Source organism: Patella vulgata, chromosome 4 (assembly GCF_932274485.2).
Source record: "Patella vulgata chromosome 4, xgPatVulg1.2, whole genome shotgun sequence".
NCBI lineage: Eukaryota > Metazoa > Mollusca > Gastropoda > Patellidae > Patella > Patella vulgata.
In genome coordinates, this window is record NC_065882.2 from 20,841,996 (window position 1) to 20,863,328 (window position 21,333).

The 21,333-nt window shown below is 37.8% G+C and overlaps 2 protein-coding genes across 2 annotated transcripts; both read left to right on the plus strand.

The window, feature by feature from the left end:
- Positions 1-5,054: 5,054 nt before the first annotated feature.
- Positions 5,055-15,151, plus strand: LOC126818211 (long-chain fatty acid transport protein 2). Its single transcript, XM_050545479.2, has 11 exons — positions 5,055-5,256; positions 6,789-7,267; positions 7,879-8,196; positions 8,521-8,679; positions 9,254-9,378; positions 10,174-10,365; positions 10,632-10,725; positions 11,326-11,524; positions 12,379-12,476; positions 14,174-14,352; positions 14,883-15,151. The coding sequence occupies exons 2-11, from the start codon at positions 6,910-6,912 to the stop codon at positions 15,018-15,020; spliced, it is 1,860 nt and encodes a 619-aa protein (XP_050401436.1). The 5' UTR covers positions 5,055-5,256; positions 6,789-6,909; the 3' UTR covers positions 15,021-15,151.
- Positions 15,152-17,059: 1,908 nt separating this feature from the next.
- Positions 17,060-20,732, plus strand: LOC126817513 (uncharacterized). The gene is made up of 3 exons (XM_050544528.2): positions 17,060-17,433; positions 18,075-18,208; positions 18,655-20,732. Exons 1-3 carry the CDS (start codon positions 17,290-17,292, stop codon positions 20,042-20,044), a joined length of 1,668 nt encoding a protein of 555 aa, XP_050400485.1. The 5' UTR covers positions 17,060-17,289; the 3' UTR covers positions 20,045-20,732.
- The last annotated feature ends 601 nt before the right edge of the window (positions 20,733-21,333 follow it).

Here is a 21,333-nt window from a genome sequence, read left to right on the forward strand (position 1 = left end):
TGAAGTGCCAACTGATAACAGATACATAGGCGAATTTCTGCTCACTAATAATTCCTTCGAAGACTAAAAGTTGTTTTGTGAGACCGTGAGAAGATATCTGACAATTTATAAAAAGAATTGACTGCCACTAGATAAGAGAACACGAAAGAAAAACAGAAAAAAAGTCCGTGCATTACCATGTTTTTATAAGGTAGGGGAAAGCGGGTTTAGTCCGACCCCATTCATATCTCGCGCCCACTCGGCCAAACCTCGGCAGATTTCAGTACCCTACATCTAGCCTCGGCTGTATGACGAAGTCCGCCATTGGGACTACTTTCAAGTTCCGGATCACCAACGCCGTTGCCCATAACGACGCATTTGAAGAATGTTTTACCATACAAAGATTTCAAAGTCTGAAGCTGTTTTTCTTTCAAGTTTATCCTATTTCCTTTAAACACGGACCAGTTTGAACTGAAAAGTCTACATACTCTTCGAACGACGCAGTTTTTAGAACTTCTTTCTAAAAGCGGCAAGTTTTCCTAATAATACCCCAGTCAGACCGGGGTAGCGTACTTACTTCGCTGATACGGCGATGGAAAATAGTTTTAGAGCGCGTTAAGATCGCCATAAGCGTAGTGGAAACGCCAGCTATCGTGCTGTAGTCACCATGGTCGCCAATGATCGCCGAGTCACCGCGTTTATTTTGAGCATGTTCAAAGCAAACGCCAAGGTTCTGCGATCTGAACTGTAAAACTACGAGAATACGACTTTTTTTCAAGTTTGTAGTTTTTGGGGACATTTTCGGCTACCTTGTGCATTTCCTGGTCGCCGTACGGTCGCAGCAGCGCAGTAAGGACACCACCCCGGTCTGACGGGGGCATAAGTAAACCGGTGACGCATCGCAATTGTATAGGCGTAGGTACATATCACTTACTGTTATACAGCCGAGGCTTGATGTTCGTCCATTCGGACATGGTGACTTTGAGATGAAATTACTTGTATACGCCTGTCAATAAAACTATTCAATGTATGCCGTAAATTAGCCAACTCCACTGTCTTTAATCTATTATGGTCTGTTGCAGTGGTTCTCAACCTTTTTGTGCCAACGGCACACCTTGAAACACATGAAAAAACAGCGGCACACCCGACTTAATATATATGAAAAATATTTGATTTATTTGCAAAATAAAAAACATGGCTAATCATAGACGCCATACAATTGTAGCCACAGACTTGTCATAGACACATAGTATGGCTCAAACTAAACGGCACACATAGGAAGATCTCACGGCACAGGTTGGGAATCACTGGTCTACGGTAACGTAGCTTCAAAAGTTATCGAGCTATGTTGGTTTTATTATTTTATTAAAAATGGTGCGAACTAGCCCCGCTCTCCCCTATAGAATGAATATAAACAAGGGAATGTACGGAATATTTCTATTTTTCTCGTGTTCTCTTATCTAATGACATTCAATTACTTTATTGAATTGTCAGCTATCCTCTTACAGTCCAATATAACAACTTTTGGTCTTCGAAGGAATTATTAGTGAGCAGAAATTCGCCCATGTATCTGTTATCAGTCGGCACTTCAGCCAGTTATATAGAGGTATATCTCGTGTTTTCCTTTGGCGTTCGTCACTTCCTATTCGGGAATCCTGTATTACTCAACTATCGTATCAGTGATCTCTCTGTTAAAATTATATTTGGAATGTGTTTAACCAGTTCTATCACATATGTGATAATGACTGGCACCAATATTGTCCTTTAAAGCCCATCTCATTTCATTTCACGAATAAAATACATTTTTCGTTCACTCGATTAAACATACATTATGCAATTATGCAATCGATGGCATCAGATTTCTACAATATTAAATAGGTTAGAAAGGTTCAGACATATTCTGATTTATTTTAAAAATGGAGGAGCGAAAAGCTTCGAAAAACCAGTGGTTGAAATTATTGCACACGTCTTGTCAAACCGTCAAAGGCTAATATCTTTGCTCGCAATAAAGTAATTTGAATAAAATTTTCAAATTATTCATTTTACATTATCTATTTGTGAACTATTATAACAAGAATGGCTAGCTCTTTATCTAAATCTTACATTAGGTATCTTTAAGGATTTCAGCAAAGAAATATGTTTTTAAATTGTTTTTTACTTCGCCTACATTGCTACAGAATTCAGTTAGTAGCTTTTACGACTGCTATTGGGCTGCATAGTATGCAATTATATAGCGAATACAGTTGTGTTCAGAATTAGTAGACATATTATAAGTGGGTTGATCCAGTGTTTGTGTATACGTAGCGATGATTAGGGTCGCCCGCTTAACCTCCTGGGTTTAAATTTCAATTTTATTAGCTGTGGATATGATGTTTACTACGCCTACAACAACCACAGGGTGTGACCATCTAATCCGTTCAAAGGTTAAACAAACAGTATGCTAAAGGTCACTATACACATGCATCTCCCAGTTTTATTTACCATTAAATTCCCGTTAGTTACGAATGATGTTGCTGTGTAATGCTGCAATAAATTCATGCTACCAAGAAGAAGTCTGGAATAATTGGCCCAATTTGAGGTTGAGTTGGGCGGAGGACTAATAGCACTACGAAATTTTACGTCCGATCATGACTTTTCATGCTATATGAACGACCAGAAACATTTTCGTGCTCTCCCCACTAGTCCTAAAGCTAGCAAGTAGAAGTTGGATGGTAACGTAGGGCGCATCCCCCCCACTCTCTTTCTGTTATACTGTCAACACTGTTTTGGTATATTTTCATTAAAATAAAGGCAGTCTTTCTTTTCTTGCATCAAATTGTTTGGAAATTCGTGGTGATTCCTCCCATCAATGTGCATTCCCAACTACGCACCGCCATAAAAATAACCTCAAAAAACCTCAAAAAAACAAACAACACGTATCCGGCCCGGTCACGTACATCAAGATAGGTTGCCAGGCAACAAAACATACGCCCACAGCAGCTAAATCGTCCGAGCGGTCGCTTAGGGTTGTCGCATATTTATTTCTTTGTAGGTAATTGGGGGCCTTTACAAGACAGTTCCATACAGATCAGATTATAAATTTTGTCGTTTGAGGGTTTACAAGGTTCTACAAACTGAAACAAGGGTCTCAACTCTGGAAGTAATCTACAGAAATTGTTGAAATTTGACAGGCTTTTTCATTTTGCTAATTTAAATAATGCATATAAATTTCATACAGATCACATGATCACTTTTGTCATTCAAACGTTCCCAATCGCGATAACTCTAGAAATTATTGACGGAAATTGCTGAAATTCAATAGACTTGTTTCACAAATTTAAATGATGCATATAAATTTCATACATATCGGATGATTTCATTCATCGTTGGAGCGTACACAAGGTTCAATAAAGTGAAACAAGGGCCATAACCCTATATGTAATAAACGGAAATTGCTGAAATTCAATAGGATTCTTTGTCTCACTAATTTAAATAATGCATATAATTTTCAGAAAGATCGAATGATAACTTTTGATGTTATAACGTTCACAAGGTTCAATAAAGTGAAACAAGGGCCATAACTCTAGAGGTAATAAACGGAAATTGCTGAAATTCAATAGGCTTCTAAACAATGCATGTAAATTTCAGAAAGATCGGATGATAAGAAATTGTGGACGACGGACGGACGGACTGGGCGACGGCAATATACGTCCACATTTCAATGTGGGCGTATAAAAATTGGTACCACCCGTTTACTTCAACTGTATAGTAGTAGTTTGTTGTATTTTACGTCCGCTTCCACCGAGGTGATATCGCAGACAATCACGTGTTATGTTTGATTAAGGATTTTTTTTTTTTTTTTTTTTTTTTTAGTCGATAGCAATAAAACTGTCAATGTTCGGATCAAAGCTGATCTCAAGAGGTGTTGAGGTTGAGGGATGGTAGCTGCATTCTTGGATGTTAAAGCTGCTCTCATTTATTTTTATTGCAGGTGGTCTTGGCTTTGTAAATTCGAAGCTTGTTTCTTTTGCTGCTGTTCTACCTCCCTCTTCTCTCCTTCGTTTCGGTGCCTTTGGTTCTATTGGCGGAGACTGTGTTACTGGCGGTGACTGGGTTACTGTTTCGATCACTGTTTTACTGTCCTCGACTGGCTTTGTTGCTTCTGGAACTGGGTGTTGTGCTGGCCGTTTGTTCTTTTCCCTTTCTGGGCCTCGAAGAGGGCACTCCTTGCGTGAGTGGCCCAACTTCTCGCATCGGAAGCATGGAGAAGCTTGGCCTGGTGTTACGACTCGGACTCTGGCATCTCCGTGAGGGGTCTTCAGAACTATTATCTGTGGAATATTTTTCATTTCCTCCGTCTTGATTTCTATTTCCACCTCTCTTACTCTCTTGTAAACTCTAGTGCCCGGCAGTCTTTGGTCTTTGAAGGATCTGACGTACCCAATATCGGTCATAATATTATGAAAATAGTCGTCTGAGTAAGAGACTGGAAAGTCATATACGGTGAGGGTTACTACTTTCGAGAATCGTCAGAAGAATCTGTATTCTATCCCCATGTAGGTGTGGCTTTCTTTTTCTAGTAGTGTGGCTTTGACCTCTTTCGTCTTCACGTGGACATGCCATTCTTCTTTAACCTGATATATTGTTAATATATCGTCCCACTTGCCGAGCAGGTCGATCAGGCACTTCAAGATAGACCTGTCGGTCAATCTCTCTGTGCTACTGACCGCCACGTGGTAGGACACCCTGCTGGTCTCATCTTCGGGGACTTCGTAGGTTTTGATTATGGGGTTCATCGTGAATAGAGTACTGGTGAATAGAATACTGCTGAACTGGAGAATAGAATACTGGAAAACTGGTAAATAGGATAATGGAAAACTAGAGTCTGGAACACTGGATAACTGGAGCACTATAAGACTGGATAACTGGGATACTGGATCACTGGAGTCAAGGGTTAACAGGGCGAACGATGCATGATTCAACTGTATAGGCTTTATATGCTATATATAGCATTATACTTGGACCTAAATTTACACACATATATATATAATATCTGTAATGTGAAAACACTTATTGTAGTTGTATACCCTCTATATACTCGCTTTACCAACCAAGGGGGTGACACGAATTGGTCAATACGTTAATTGCGGAAGGATGTTCATATAATTGATGAAGTAGATAGCGCGATATCAAAAGTAGATTTATTTTATATACTACGGAGTTATTTATACTACGGTGGCAGCCAGCCGGGAACTTTAGAAGTTAGGAATAGTCAGTCTTTTGTTGAGTTTTCAAAAGGTAAATATCTTTTTTTTTTTACATTTTTTAACAATTTTAATATCGTAATCCATTTTACATTTTCGTATACATTTTCATATCAGAGGCTTAATTCTGCACCAATTGATTCTCATTCTTTACACACTTGTAAATAAATATTAAGCTGACTAAATTGATATTATTAATCTGTTATTCTTATTTGTCTTTAAAGTTTACTTTTAACTGTTTGATTGAATCGAATTTTTCTTCCAAAACCGAGCCGCAGTGACTCAGTAGGTAGGACGCTGGCTTGCTAGCCAGGAAGTCTCGGGTACGCTCTCAGTGTTGGTTTTTTCCGGTGTGGTTTCACTATGTCAGTGGTGCTTTACGGGAGGGGGGGGGTGGATCAAAGAACAGTGTCTATTCATTTGGATGGGACCAAAAACCGAGACCCAATACACATTGGCGTGCACGTAGAAGAACCCTTGGCAGTTGAAATTGGAAATAAGAGTAGGCGGTAGTGCTGCTGTCTAGTCAAAATGTTCCTTTTAGCACATTTAGCCCAATATTTACAGAGGTTAAACTCTATTTTATTTGCCAAAGCGACGTCTTATATCTTTCACTGAAAGCAGCAGTTTTCTTGGCGCATGAATTAGACGATTCGCTTTAAATAAAGAAAATGTGACACATTCCTGTCAACATGACGTTAGAAGCTTACAACATATTTTGGAATGTTGACGAGCAATGAATTATATTAAAGCGGACGGGGATGTAGGATTTAATGGAACAAAATATAAATACACGAGATTCTATGAAACGATAAGCAAATACTTTTTTTAAAATAGGAAAAAATAAAGAATTATATCGTACGATTACACATTGCCTCTTAATTTATTCTTTAAAGGTCCACGTGTTGATTGAATGTTTAAGGATGAATTGAAAGGATGGAATTCTGACTGTGTCGGAACATTCCATCCGTTTTATTGTGCATATTGTATTCAATTACTTGGCTGTTTGTTATTTAATAGTAACTTTAAAATGACTACACAACAAACTAAAAACAAAAAATAAAATTAAATTTTAAATGGCCCTACCTGAACATAGAATTGTTCGATTTCAATCATTTTTAAGTCAAAATGTTGTTTTAGAAGCACGCCTCTGTATAATGTTACTCTGTAAATTTAACGTTTTTTTAGGCATACTATCGTAATAAGCTAATGCGGTGCCTGTTTCGATATGTTATAAAGGGGTCGTAAATTAAAATCCCTGGTCGTTATTTATGCGAATTGTAATCACATATAATGGACAATCATGTTGTGAAAGTGGAATCTCTGAAAGCAATATTAGTCCTAACTGGTTCAATTCCTTTCAGTATTTATTTATAAAGATATTGAAATTTTCGCAATATTCGGCTGGAAAATGCCCGATCTGCTGTAGCCCCTTTGAATATCCGTTAGAGCAGTAAATATTTATAACACTTTTACGTCATGTACTACCGGAATTTGAACTGAATTAAATAACAGTGCCTTCAGTCATAAATCTCATAATTGCTGTTTACATTTCATTTAATTCAGGTTTACTAAAAGTTCTACAGCCACTTATATAATACATGTAACAGGCAGCTTGAAATTTGGACACTACCTTTTTTGGATTTATAAAAGGGTGATTAAATCTTTGTTGACGTCTATTAGCGCCATGTTGGAGACCATAGCTTTATTCGTGATCGTTACATTATCAGTTATCATGTCCTTGAAGTATTTTTATCCCTGGTTGAAGTATGATTGGGTGCATATACAGCAAATGTTGAAAGCAAAACGCAGATATGATGAAAAATTTTTACGAAAAGAATTTATTATTGATACCTTTGAAGCTGCAGTGGCAACCCATCCAGACAAAGCGTTTATAATTTACAATGATGTGAAATATTCGTATTATGAGGTGGATCAGATAGCTAATCAGGTAGCTAGAGCTGCTGTTGAAATGGGTGCAACTAAAGCAGATACAGTTGCTATCATGTTATACAACGAACCGGCTTTTATTTGGTTATTTCTAGGTAAGTATTTGTTTCTTTATTTTTTACGAAGTGTCGAAGACCAAAGGTATGCCAAGTGTCGCGGTTTGATTGAGAGCCTAAATGGAATGGGGTTTAACGTTCTACTTTCCTGCGCTTACCGGGCATGCCAAGGGTTCTTTTACATGCACACCAATGTGTATACGGGAACCACGCTGGAAAATCCCGAGGAACTCTCGCTGTCAACACCGGGATCGAATAGGGACGCCCAAACTAGCGATCTAGTGCCTTACTCATTCGGCCACCGCGGCTCCAGAGCCTAAATGGAGTAGGAGCTCTAGTCAGAATTTGAATATTTAGCACACCTTAGAAGACCTTTTTATTCCATTTTTGGTCTGCAACTGGTACGAATTTAAACCAATTCAAAAGTATTTATGATCATAAAATAAAATAATGGCATGATTAGAAGAATAATTGAACGACGCGATCAAATTATTTGTACATATTCCTAGTAGTTTTTAAATGCTGGACGTGAAAAACTAAAATTATTAATTAGATTATAGAATGAAGAGGTCTTAGAATTTCTCCCAAAATTTTCAAAGATAGAATAAATACAAACGTTGAATACGCGAATGCCTTTTCTATTCTCGCAGGACTACAGAAGATAGGAGTGACTGTTGCTTACATCAATGTATTTTTACGATCCAAATCCTTGGCGCATTGTATCCAGACTTCTGACGCTAGGTTCCTGATAATCGGAGAAGATCAAGATCTTGATGCCGCTATAGAAGATATAACCGAGATAATAGGAGACGTCAAAGTATATTCAATGTCCGCTTACCAATCGGACCACAGAAACAGTTTTAAGGTTACGATGGACGAAATGGATACCGAGTCAATGCCTAAAGATATAAGAAATGGCGTCAATATGTCTGACACCTGTCAATTGATATTTACATCTGGAACGACAGGTTTGTCCATTCTGTATTATTGGGAACTAATTGTGCAGATTCCTTTTATTTGCAGAAATAATCCAAACACCAATATGAAAAGGTACTAGTGTCATATGCTGTAGAAATATACAAAATGCTTTTACCAGTGTGCATGTAAGACATAACGCACTTTCCCGAAGCAATGTCAACGAATATTATCGGCTCAATTAATCATTGCTACAATAAATAAATATTGAAATATATAATCTAATCGCATTTGATTATATATCTAACGGTGTAAAAGAAAATGTTTTAGACGATATGACCAATTTCATAATGTACATTGTAGATTATATCTTACAGGATTACCAAAAGCAGCAAATGTATCCCATAACAAAGCTTTACGAGGAAGTGTGGTGTGCGCAACATTCAACTTGTCACCAACTGATGTTTTCTATGAAACCCTTCCTCTATATCATTCTGCTGCTGGTGAACTGGGTTTGTTTAACATCATAGATAATGGTAAGCTTTGAAAATTCTGAACTACTGGGCCAAAAGAGGGAAGACATTCATTGGCATTATAAAACCAAGTGTCCTCTATTTTATTTTACATGACTCTTTCATCCATGTTGTCACACTATATTGTCATTTAGCTTGTCCCCGACATATATCTATCAAGGGAATGGGGGAGATCAACTATTTCGGACTAGATTTAAAGATGAATGTATCCTACCACCCCATCCTCACAAAACCAGGGGTATACAATCCGTGCGTTTTCGGTTGAACGTATCAGTCGTGACAACGAGGTAATCAGATCACATTAAAGCAACTAGAATGCTCGTATCACATACAAGTACAAATTAGACAAATCGAATAAATTATATCAGGATTTCAATATTAAATAACCATGGTTTTATGAGGGTGTCCACTCTTGATTTTTTTTTTTCATTTTTTTACGGTAATTTATTTACATGTGATGAACACCTGTTTGATATTTACGTTAGAAAATTGAATTCTTAAACGTGAGATAGTGCTTGTTTCCTGTAATATAATGTGAAATTGGGTTGCCATGCAATGATTTTGATTTATTTTTAAGGTGCCACGCTAGTATTAAGAAGAAAATTCTCAGCGAGTTGTTTTCTAGAGGATTGTATCAAATATAACGTAACAGTCATACACTATATTGGTGAACTGTGTAGATATCTAATAGCACAACCAGAGGTATGTTAATATTTGGATGATATTAATAAACATTTATAAAGTCAATGGATGGGAATTTAGCGTCTTGTCGACACTGTATTTAGGTCGTTTTGAGACTGTCATACGATTTTCTTTTATATCTGTGGTGATCAATTCCAAATGACATCGGGTCTCTTACTGGCATTACCAATTTGTACAAGCGTCATCCCTGACTGATGATAACAGAACCGCGCTTAAAAGCCCACTCCGGGATTTGAACCCGAGACATTTGTGAACCCAGTTTCCTAACTACATAGCCACCGCGACCCTAAACCCATGTTTTAGTTGGGGTTTTTTTTATAAATTTGATTCAACTTTTGGTAAGGTATCATGTGAGGGAAAAACACGATTCCATGGCTACGTTGAAAAAGTAAACACCGAAGGAAGAAATCCGATGTAAAAGAAAGGTGATATTTTCTTGTAGGTGTACTTTTTCAGCATAACGAGGAAGGTGCTTTATCGCTTTTTCAGCAATATATTACTTAAACGTAATTAGTAAATGCAACTGGGTTGTTATGTATGAAAATAAAGTTATTCTGTAGAATATGAACACTTACACCATATAAAAACGGGTTTTTAAATCAACAAAAAAAGCCTCTTATATATAGATCAAAGGAAACAGCAGCTTGTTTAAAGCTATGTCTGACGATAATAATCCTTTAGTGGCATTTAGCAATTGGAAACATAATGTCTGACGAGTGTGTTGGCCCAGAGGAAAGGATTTGTCTTACGAAATGACCTAATAGCACTTCCCATGGAGCTCTGTTTTATTTTCAGTCTTCCTTAGACAAGGAACATAAAATTCGAGTGGCGTTTGGCAATGGTCTTCGAAAAGACGTATGGAAATGTTTTCAGGAGAGATTTAATATACCTCATATAGCTGAGTTCTATGGAGCAACAGAAGCACCCATTGGATATATAAATATATGCAATAAACTTGGCAGTGTTGGTAGAACATCCCCTTTATTGGTAAGTTACGGTTTATTATTCTTGTAATAATGGTGGAATAATAGATTTAATGGATTTAGGTCAAAATAAAGTGTTTTAGTAGTTTGATATGATTTGTTAATGCGATTAATTTGTTAAGTCGTTTTGTTTTACAAATCTTAGTTTGATTTGGGCTGACTTTGGTTAGATTAGAATATTGAGATTACCTAACATTTATGACTTCACGTTAAATAATGTATTATTTTCCTGGGATATATTGCTATTTCTTATTTAAACTTTTAACACAGAAAAAGATATTTAAGGCCGAGTTTTTAAGATACGATCATGAAACAAGAGAAGCGTTAAGAGACAAAAATAACCGATGTATAGTTGCTAAACCAGGTAAAGTTCTAACCATTATTTTTCTATAAATATCAATCATTGGATTTATTCTTTTCAATTCACTTTCTTCGGTGATTTATATATGGAAAGATCAAATACAGTTTAATTACAAAAGTTGAAAATGAAGTGGAATGGAGTTTCGTATCCTACTTTTCTGCACCAACTCTTATTTCGAATTCTAACTGTCAATGGATCATTTACGAGCACGCCAGTGTATACACGGAACCTCGGTTTATAGTGCCATCCGAACGACTAGATACTGTCCCGATCTTTCACCACTGACATAGAGAAATCACGCCGGAACATCCCGAGCCAGTGTCTTACCCACTGAGCCACCGCGGCTCCCCACAAAAAGTCAGTGTTACGTGTTCACCCGAAGATACACCCTGTCTTTCGCGGGTGGCTTTGATTAGTAATTGTAGTCAATTGAAACGATATTCTGCACGTGAAATTCAAAATGGAATAATGTTGCCTGAACACATTTTGAAAGCATTTTTTTGCAGTTTTTACGTTTGGAATGCGACATTCTCGACATCCCCACCTCACACAAATGTAAAAAAAAAACCCACAAAAAACAGTAGTGTGTTTCTGTTTTTCTAGGTGAAGTTGGTTTACTTGTTGTACCTCTCGTCCCGCCTAATGTATTTGAAGGTTATAGGGGAGACGACACTGCAAATAAAAAGAAGATATTAAAGGATGTATTCATAGAAGGGGATACATATTTTGATTCAGGAGATCTGTTCCGTATTGATACAGACTACTTCCTGTATTTCCGTGACAGGCTAGGAGATACTTACAGGTCATTGATCTACTTTATTTCCGTGTTTGAATATTTGTAAATATCATTTATGTTATACGCAATTCATGCTCTTCAGATATTTGTAATCATCATTTATTGTAGGACACGCAATTCATGCTCTTCAGTTTTAGGTCAATATTATACGGAATTACAGTGTAGGTTACTATATTATTGACGTGATATAAATTCATAATAAAGTAACGTCTATGTAAACACTATCAGTACCTTTTTCTATATTTCTAGAGGTGTTTACAAGCTTGCAGCAAAATTATATATATAAGCATCGTGCAAAATGTCCTTCATTTGGTTTAAAACAACGTTTTATTCAATAAAAAATGAATTGGGGCCGAGCCTATACAACCACCCCATTTTCACCCGCATCTTACCCCACCCTTATTGCTAAAGCAATGCTTACGGGCATTTCAGCTAATTAATCATTGTTAGGAAACAATTGCTAATGGCGTTTCTGATTTGTAAGCCCCCCTGCCGCCAGTTCCTATATGTCAACTTAGAGGACGCCTAAACTCGGAAATCCGCATCGTACCGAACCCTTGTACCCTACCGTATTTGTTACAACTTGTTAGGAAACAATTGCTAATGACGTTTCTGATTTGTAAGCCCCCATGCCGCCGGTTCCTATATGTCAACTTAGAGGACGCCTAAACTCGGAAATCCGAATCGTACCGGACCCTTGTACCCTACCGTATTTGTTACAACTTGATACAGTCGCTTTGAAATTTCAGCTTGTAATCTATCTGTTATTTTATGAGCCAAAGATCCCAAAGCAACCTATATTTGTCCAGCCAAACCGTAATTTATTAATTATAATTATGTAGGTTGTTTTTATATTTTAGATGGAAGGGAGAGAATGTTTCAACATCAGAAGTATCAGATGTATTAAATGATTTAGATTTTATACAGGATGCCAATGTCTATGGTGTAGAAATACCAGGTGAAATGTTATTGTTATTAATGTTGACTTTCAGTGTCCATGGTTTGTTATTGTATGTGATGCGGCCCTCCTACACTTACTATTACAGTCGATCCTCATTACTTCTTTGTAGAATAGAAAATAATTCACCCCAGTTTTAAAACAAGTGATTAATAATATACATGTACTCGCAATTCGTTCACGAAAGACCTAGTAGGAGGCCTGGATTCTACGAGTTCTGGCAGGAGTTTTTTATTCTTTAAAGTAAAAATCGTCCGTTACCGATAATCGACTTTACATGCAGAATGTTTAGACGTTGGTAATACAGTATAGGAAGTGAGGCAAACAAATAACAGAATTCGAGGGTTGGAATTTAGGAATGTAGGGCTATATCGTGACTGACTTTTGAAGTCCGGTTACTATTTTTCTAGGAAAAAACTCGGCAGGAGTTTAACGGTTAGGATGGCAGACAATTAATGTTACTGGCTTCCTTAAAGGAGCTAAACTGCTAATATTTGGGACCTAGAAATTGACACAAATGGGTCGCAACGCATATAATAATGTAATGTGAATGTATATAAACTGATTTACATTCAACCGTTTCTGTATTTACTGTAATTTCTAATCAGTTATGTTCGGCGAAATACCCCAGAAGTCTCAATTAAATGGCAATATTTAGCGTCTGGTTATTCCAGTCTACACCGATGATATTTATTGTGCATGCTCTCCAGATAAGAATATAGCGTTACCATTTGACATGAATTGTGGAATATGTCTAGCCGCGTTCTTTGAGTCCCTTGTTCCAAATGGCGCTGAAATGCATTTGGGTACACGATTCGTGTACCAAATGGTAAAATGTTTATTTTGTCTTAAATATTGGATATTGGAAGCCCCTCTTTTCCCGGTAAGATCACAACATCAATGTTGATTTAAATTGACAAATAATTCATGTTTTCAATGTCGAAGACTTTGGATAATATTGAGTTAGAGACTTAGCTACTTTAAAGAGACATTCTTTCTATACAGATTTCACGTGATTTTCTCAATTTATAATACCATTGTATGCGACATGTTAATATTATTTGAGAGCTACAGTGACTCAGTAAGTATCGCGCTGGTTCAATAACCAGGAGGTCTAAGGTTCGATCATGATGTTGGCCAGGAAAGTTAATCGGAATTTTCCAGCCTATTTCCCCATTGTCAGTGTAGCAGGATGGAGGACCTGATCGCAAAAAAAAGACGTCTCGTTCGGTGTATAGTATTTTCAGAATATTAACGATACTGGAACAGATTGAAATCAAAATAACAGTAGGTAGTAGCACCACTGCCCGGTCAGAATTACACCCATAGTACGCTGAATGGTGTATATGCCGGTTGGTGTAGAAACGTAACATGTTTTAACCCCATATTTCATATTATTTGTGACATTCACTGACCGAGCATTGCCACCCCAGCGTATACTTTATCCACTTTAAACACTGACACGCTAACTTTGGGTCCGTGTTGGATCTAGGTGTTGATCGAGAAAGTTCAACGGTACTTTCCGGCGCGGTACTCCCTTGTGACAATGGACAACGTCTAGTCGTTCGGATGGCACGACAACCCGAATAGCACACGGCATGACGTATGACCGTCTTAATTACGCCAGATGGAGCAGAAAAAGTAGGACGTTAAACCCTATTTCATTTCATTTCCTCTTTTAAACATTTCACTTACAGGATGTGAAGGCAGAGCTGGTATGGCAGCCTTATCTTTAAAGGAAGGAAATTCCCTGACACCAGAACAAATTAAGACTGTTAGCAGACAATGCAGTCAAGAATTAACCACTTATGCCCGGCCACGTTTCCTACGAGTTCAAGCACAAATGAGCTTGACTAGCACCTTTAAACAAAGAAAGGTAAAATTACCTGTATGACTAATTGTTACGGCGCATACATCGTGAGAACTAGATTTGGTTTAGTTTGTATGTATAATGCAGCGAGTTGTCTATGTCCATTTAAATACCTCTTAAATTCGAGTACTAGGGAGCAATAATTAAAACTTCGATTGTATTGCGAAACCCCCAAACGAGACAAATCTAGAAATTAAAAGGGGTGTTACGATTTACAGATCTGAAAATCTGGCTGGACTGAGTACATACTCCTTGTCAGCTCTACTAGTCCTACCACTGTCAAATGTGAACCGGGCTTAAAAATGTCGAAGTGGCTAGTACCGTTCCCAAATCACCTAAGAGTAGGTCATAGCACTCTGCATGGCATATGCCGGTCTTCATTATCCCGGATGGCGCAGAAAAGTGGGTATTGTAGGGCATTGCTCTGGGCCAGTTACTAAATAGCTCTAAAAGATAAAAAATTTTTCTAACATACTTCAGATAAACTTTATACAGTTTAAAAATCAAGTTGTAAATATTTTATTTTTTACATTTAGGTGGAACTAATTGATGACGGTTTTGATTTGAGAAAAACTAATGAAAGCATCTACTATTACAACCCATCCGAGGAGAAATATGATGTCCTGGATAATAATGTATTCACCGATATCACAACCGGAAAGATTAGAGTTTAGTTGGAAAATTCATGCCAAAAAAAAAACCAAAAAAAAACCAAAAAAAAAAAAACCCAACAAAAATCAGAATAATGTAGCCTACATAATTATATATTATTGTGTAAAATATCAAGAGATTAATTAAAAAGAATTAAAACAATAAATGGGTTGTTGAATTGTGCTGAAATGATTATGCCTCTGAAACAGCGCGGTATGTTAGTTTCAATGAAATGAGGACGGGCATTTTTGCTCGGACAGCGGCGCTACGGCCTACACTTTAGTTCAACTGGCGGGGGTTCTTAAAACGTGCACGCCAACGTGTACACGGGACCTTGGTTTTTTGGCCCATCCGAACGACTAGACACTGCTCCTACCTGGCTCAAGGGGAAATCACGCTAGGAAATCAGGGGTAACCTACTTTCTCTGTCAACAACGGGATCGGAAACTCCGAATATCCTGGTTAGCGAGCCACTGCCTTATTTACTAGACCACCATGGCAACCCAGGGTAAAAAGTGCAATTTTGCCCGGATTAATTGAATACAATAACGGAAACTCAAACTGAAAACTTCTACTACCAAGATTTTTACAACCAACAACAGACAGTCTGTCTTGTTTTGTTATTAATTTTATCCTGATTGAATGCCTTATGTCTGATTTATCGGTTTCGACTTAATGGACGCTATGCTGTGTGACTTTTAGATTTGTAATGCAAAAAAAATTTTTGTCATGGTAATAATTGTCGAGCGATGAATTCCGGAGCTAAGTGTGGGGAGGGGGGGGGGGCACTGTGACATGCTTCGGGTTTTGAGTTTTTGCGCGTCCACTCGCAACGGAAAAATCAACACTATGTCTATGGTGACTATGTCTATAGGCCTAATCATCATTCTCATTCTCAAGCCGAAAAATGCAAAGACCCCCTCCTTCCACGCCCCAATGTTTCTCTGTTTTTTGACAATCGCACAAGCCGTACGTGTTTCGTCCTCTGACCTAGTGAACAAAATAGGTCAATCCGTTAATCCGGAAGTAGATATATAAAAGAGGTCAAGGTCAATTAAAGTTCAATGGAAAACTCAAAAAGGCTCGAAGAATATACGCAAGACGTAGGTTTAATATGTCGTCTGAAGTGAATTTCAATGATTAAAACGCACCTAACATTAACACGGTGTTGTGATCGAGCAGAATACTGACACCACAAAATACACCCAAGTCCAAGTCAAGCGACGCCCGCAAACCGCCACCGGACACAATTTTTTGGCAGATCTAGTTTTTCTACTCAACTCAAAACTTGGGCTATTAGTATTAGTATTATTAGACGATCAACTCTGAATAGGCTAATATATTTAGTAGCTAAGTGTCACTCTGGTTCTCCGTAGAAATAAATCGTAGATTGAAAATATATATTTAAAATCAGGGACAACAAATGACTACACTGACAATGAAACTTTACACAACAGCCCAACTTAAAATTAAGGCACACTATCACTGACGTTGGTTTTATAGTTCTCTATCTATGCCACCATGCTTGACGTAAATCGAAAATGACAATGTGAATCAAGCTCTTAAATGGTTTTATTTGCCCGTGTCTATTATCTGTTTCTATGTGTGTTATACGGGCGTGTTGACCCATTGCCTTCCAGGGATAATCAGTTTCTTCTGCCCACCCCCACCCCCGCACCTTGTTGGGTTCATAATTATTAATAATTGCAAGTCAAATGATATTCCAAGTTTAAGTTCCTGGAGAGATCGGCATAAAGTTATAATTGGCCTTAAGTTCCTACACATTATTCTGACGGCCTAGACATCATAAATACCACGGGGACTAGACAGACTTTGAAATCGGTTCCAAGACAACCTTAAAATGGCTGCTGGGTAGACTGACATTTCCGCCACAACGTTTCTATTACAGAGGTTACATAGGTAATGACAGCCTGACAGGTGCTAATAAGAGCTAACTGGTTACGGTTGAAAAACTAATGTGATCGAAACGTCGTACATTCAATAACTAGGCCTCTTTAATCTGGGTTAAAAATAAAATTTTCGATTTAATTTTATGTTTTGATTTGCATTGGCAGATGACAATCTTTCTTCGTTTGAAATATTACATCCATATAGAAAATGCTGATGTAATGAATTCCAGGGAAAGAATAAATAATGGGAGCGGGTGGTGGCAACAGGTTATTTCACACCATGACCAACAATTGATGGAAAATTGTAGGGGGAGGGATTATACAGTTATACTTATAATCGACTTACTGAACTAACAAACTCATTCTTGATTTATTTTACAGGATGGACCAGTTTATGTCTTATGATATAGCCCCGTTTTTAGCCTGTATAAATATGCTGAAAATAAATACTCGACCGGAAGTGTTCAAAATGTTGATTGCAGTTTTATGTGATTTTATTCCAAACGACCACAACAACAGATTACGGGTAAAAAGCAACATTCATTAAAATATTGTTTTTTCTTTAAGACTAAGATTCTTGTTAAAATAAAAAACCGGGAATGAGCTTCAACTGGGCCTACCAACGAACGAAGAAATAAGTAGGGGGCCCTTGTACACGTTGGCGTGCACCACGGTGCACGTAACTAAACCCTTGACAGTTGGATTTCGATGAAGGGTAGATGGGAAGGCTGCTATCCGGGTAAAATGTCCATCATATCATTGCCTGGATAATGCAGAAAAGTAAAGCGTTAAACTCCATTCCATTCATAATTTCCTTGTCTGGTGTTGTCAAAGACAAGTAGCAACTTGAGCAGTCGGGAGTCCAATGCTTTCCTGGGGCGAACGTTCAGATTCGCTGTCCGTTACTGGACTCTCGAGCAGATTCGTATCCCGGCATAGGTAGAGAAGGTATAATCGAAATTGTAAAGCGGCCCAGCAAACGCATTTAGAGATTAGTGGGATAAGACGAGCCCCCACCCTGCAACTTCCATCCTATGCAACTGTTGTCATATAATAAAAACATTCTATGCTTTAAATAAAATAGTTTATGATTGTATTTATTCTTGATAAGTGTTATAGTTTTAATTAGCCGTATATCGTTTATACCATGCATTATGAATATTTCAGACTATTCGGTATGTTAAGCTTTTATTAGAAGATCAAGAAGACTTAGCTGATTGTGTTATAACATTTTTACCAGCAACAGGAGCAGACAATGCTGTTTTACCAGAACCCAAATCTGCAGTTACAGGGACATCAAGGTAAACTTCAAATTTTGAAACTGGAACTATACTTTTATCATAAACTTTTTTAATCTTTGATTTCATAGATTCGAAAATGGTCATAATGTTAATTGAAAGTAGACTGCAAATTTGAATAGTAAATTACATCGATACACGGCATATTTTGCTGCACAGATGTTCAACAAAATGGCTTACACTTCAAATGTTTAGTTGTCTTTATTTCCTATCTTTAAGCAATAGAGGGATGGGATGGATTCCTCCCCCAGATAATTTTAAGAAATCCTCGGAGTTTGTCAGAAATAACGAATACAGTCAACATAAATAAAAGCATCTCAGCATCGAGGTCTATCAGAAAGGAGGGAGGGTCTAGCTTTAAATAAAAAGTACATACATTAATTCATCGCAGAGCTTCCGAGTTTACCCCCTTTCGCTGCCACTGTTTAAATTGCTTGTATAATTTCCAGGTTAACACCACATCAAGATGGCGAAGAGGTTACAAATACAAAAACCAAGACAAAGACAAAGGCAGGTCAACTTTTAGCACAGGCAACCGCAAACAGAAAGTTAAAATCCACCACCAAACCGTCAACGAGTAAAACGGCTACTGGACAAAGTAGTGGTAAATCTGACTCTGTCAAAACCGTTGTCGTTAAAACACGCACACCTGTGGTCATTAAACAAAAGACGACAACCAGGACTCAATCTGAATCAAAATCTTCATCATCAAATCCTTCTCCGGTGATATCCAGCAACCCGGTCTTAGCCTCTGTTCTACAAACATCTTCCGTGCATACCTCAACCCATGGAAACATTCACCCAGTAGTATCGAAAAACCAATTATTATCTTTAAATTCCAATATTTTGAATAAGGGTCAATTCCAGGGTCAAGCTCTTCTTCGAGATAATCAAGAATGCCAGAATAACACCCCATCATCTAGCACCTCAAATACCAAATCTAAACCTCCTGATCAGACGTACACGGTGCCACCTCCTCCATATCCTTACGTCCTTGGGCAACGTGGACCGTTTATTACTCCGGGGAACAATTATTATTACGGATTTTCGGGCTTTCCTTTCCCAAGACCAAATTTAGCACCACCGAGTGTTAGGTCTGTGTATCTACAAGGTGTTGCTCCATATAGCACCACAATGCCGGTAAATACGCCAAGACTTCCTGTCCATAATGGTGTCTCCGATATTCCCCATGAAAGTTACTTAACGGCACACACAATAGAGAAGAGATTAACCGGACCCGAGTCAATCGCGCCTTACATAAGAACCAAACCAACCTGCATAGTAAAACCAAATGAAGATAATTTATCACCTGTTTCCAAGAAGAGTTCGTCCAAACCCAAGACACACAAGTCCTTTAGAGCGGTGACCAGCACAACTATTCAAAAACAGACTGATCCGGATCCTCAAAGACCCAATGCTGGTCTTCCTTTGCCAACTGCCACACCAGATCCATCAACCCAACAGCAACCACATGCAATTGTTCTGAACACTATTAATTCACCCAGTTCTACTTCTAACCCGAATACAACAATTTCGAGAAATTTAACATCTTTCCCATACATTCAAAAGATGACCCTATTAGATGGTCAAACACAACATCTTCGTATTCAAGGAAGCGGCAACATAGGTAGCTATCGACGACTGTCTGAATCTAGTTCACCAGCTAATCCAGGAAACCAACAAGTAGTGGTTGATCTAAAACAATCCGGAGTTCGTAGAAACACTTCCGTGCAATGTAACCGTACAAAACAGGCCAAGAGAAAAAGGGATAATTCTACCAGGACCTCTCCATTGATTCCGAAAAAGTCAGCTTTGTCAACGGACCATGAATCAAGCTGATCTTATATTTTGAATTAATTAATCATTTTTTGGATATTTACGCGCCATGTTACACTTAAGTCCCTGATTGTCATTTCCATTATTCGTACAATATCTATTTTTTCATGGCATGATTCACGCTAAAATATACACAAATTGATTATTTAACAATTAATTAAATCAAAATATACACAGTAAACAATCTTCCGGTTTCGATTCAATCAGATTAAAAAGGTGCCCGTGATGTTTTTGTCCATATCTTAATATATCGTCTGCAGCTAGTGCCGAATGTTTACAACTTTTATATTTGCATCATACATCATATCTTTGCAAATACTGAACGAAATTAAACCATATTTGGACTGAAATTCCTATTAGAGATGCAACTTTAACAATATTGTAGTTTGCAAAAGTTTCAAAATCCTTAAATTGACGACCAGAGACTTTAAAGTAGTCAAAGACTAATTTGTGTTTTTCACATTGTTATTGTTACCGTATTTTATTGTTTTTGTTCAAGGCAGCATGAGTTACCGACGAGATATATATACTCTAAAAATTAAATTGTGAGTCGTTTGTTCTTTACATAAACACCGATATACTTTTATGACATTGTTACCTATATTTTCATGACTTAATTATATTTTTCCATTGAATATTTTAACTGTTCATTGTTTTAAAATGTTCATGGTTGGATTACACATAATTTTACAAGAAAGGGTTTTCTCTTTTTTTTAATGGTGGCTGTAAAATGGTTATGACATTTCGACAGGGAGGCAGAGAAAGGACAGAGATTGGAAACATCTACTGCGCTAATTTTGGGTCTGACAAACGGTTATTTTATTTCCTTAACGTCCTACTTTTCTGCTCCGACTGCTCGCATGAAGACTGCTCTAATGAAGACGGTCATGTGTCATGCAGTGTGCTATTAGAGAAATTTTGCCCAGACACCGACCCTATAGGGTCTACTCTTATTTAGAATTCTAACAGTCAAGGATTATTTTACGTGTCACACGGGTCCTAGGGTTTTCGTACCATCCGAACGACTATACCATGTCCCTTGCCAGAGCGTCTGGGGAACCACGTCGGAAAATCCTGGGGAACTTTCTTGGCCAACACTTGATCAAACACGGGCCGGCTAGGTTGGCGAGCTAAGGTCTTACGGATCCGACATAGTCTGTATTTTTGACTAGATAAATGAAATTTCGAATGCGAATTTATGCGTCGCCTCAGTGGGTAAGAATCGCTAACTAGGAGGTCTCGGGCTCGCCCTCGGTGTTGGCCGAGAAAGTTCCTCTTTCTGAAAATCGAGT

Coding starts and splice junctions, on each gene's coding strand:
- LOC126818211 (XM_050545479.2), top strand. CDS start 6,910: ATGTTGGAGACCATAGCTTTATTCGTGATCGTTACATTATCAGTTATC. Junction 7,268..7,878: donor TTTTATTTGGTTATTTCTAG/GTAAGTATTTGT, acceptor CTATTCTCGCAG/GACTACAGAAGATAGGAGTG. Junction 8,197..8,520: donor ATTTACATCTGGAACGACAG/GTTTGTCCATTC, acceptor TATATCTTACAG/GATTACCAAAAGCAGCAAAT.
- LOC126817513 (XM_050544528.2), top strand. CDS start 17,290: ATGGACCAGTTTATGTCTTATGATATAGCCCCGTTTTTAGCCTGTATA. Junction 17,434..18,074: donor ACCACAACAACAGATTACGG/GTAAAAAGCAAC, acceptor TGAATATTTCAG/ACTATTCGGTATGTTAAGCT. Junction 18,209..18,654: donor GCAGTTACAGGGACATCAAG/GTAAACTTCAAA, acceptor TATAATTTCCAG/GTTAACACCACATCAAGATG.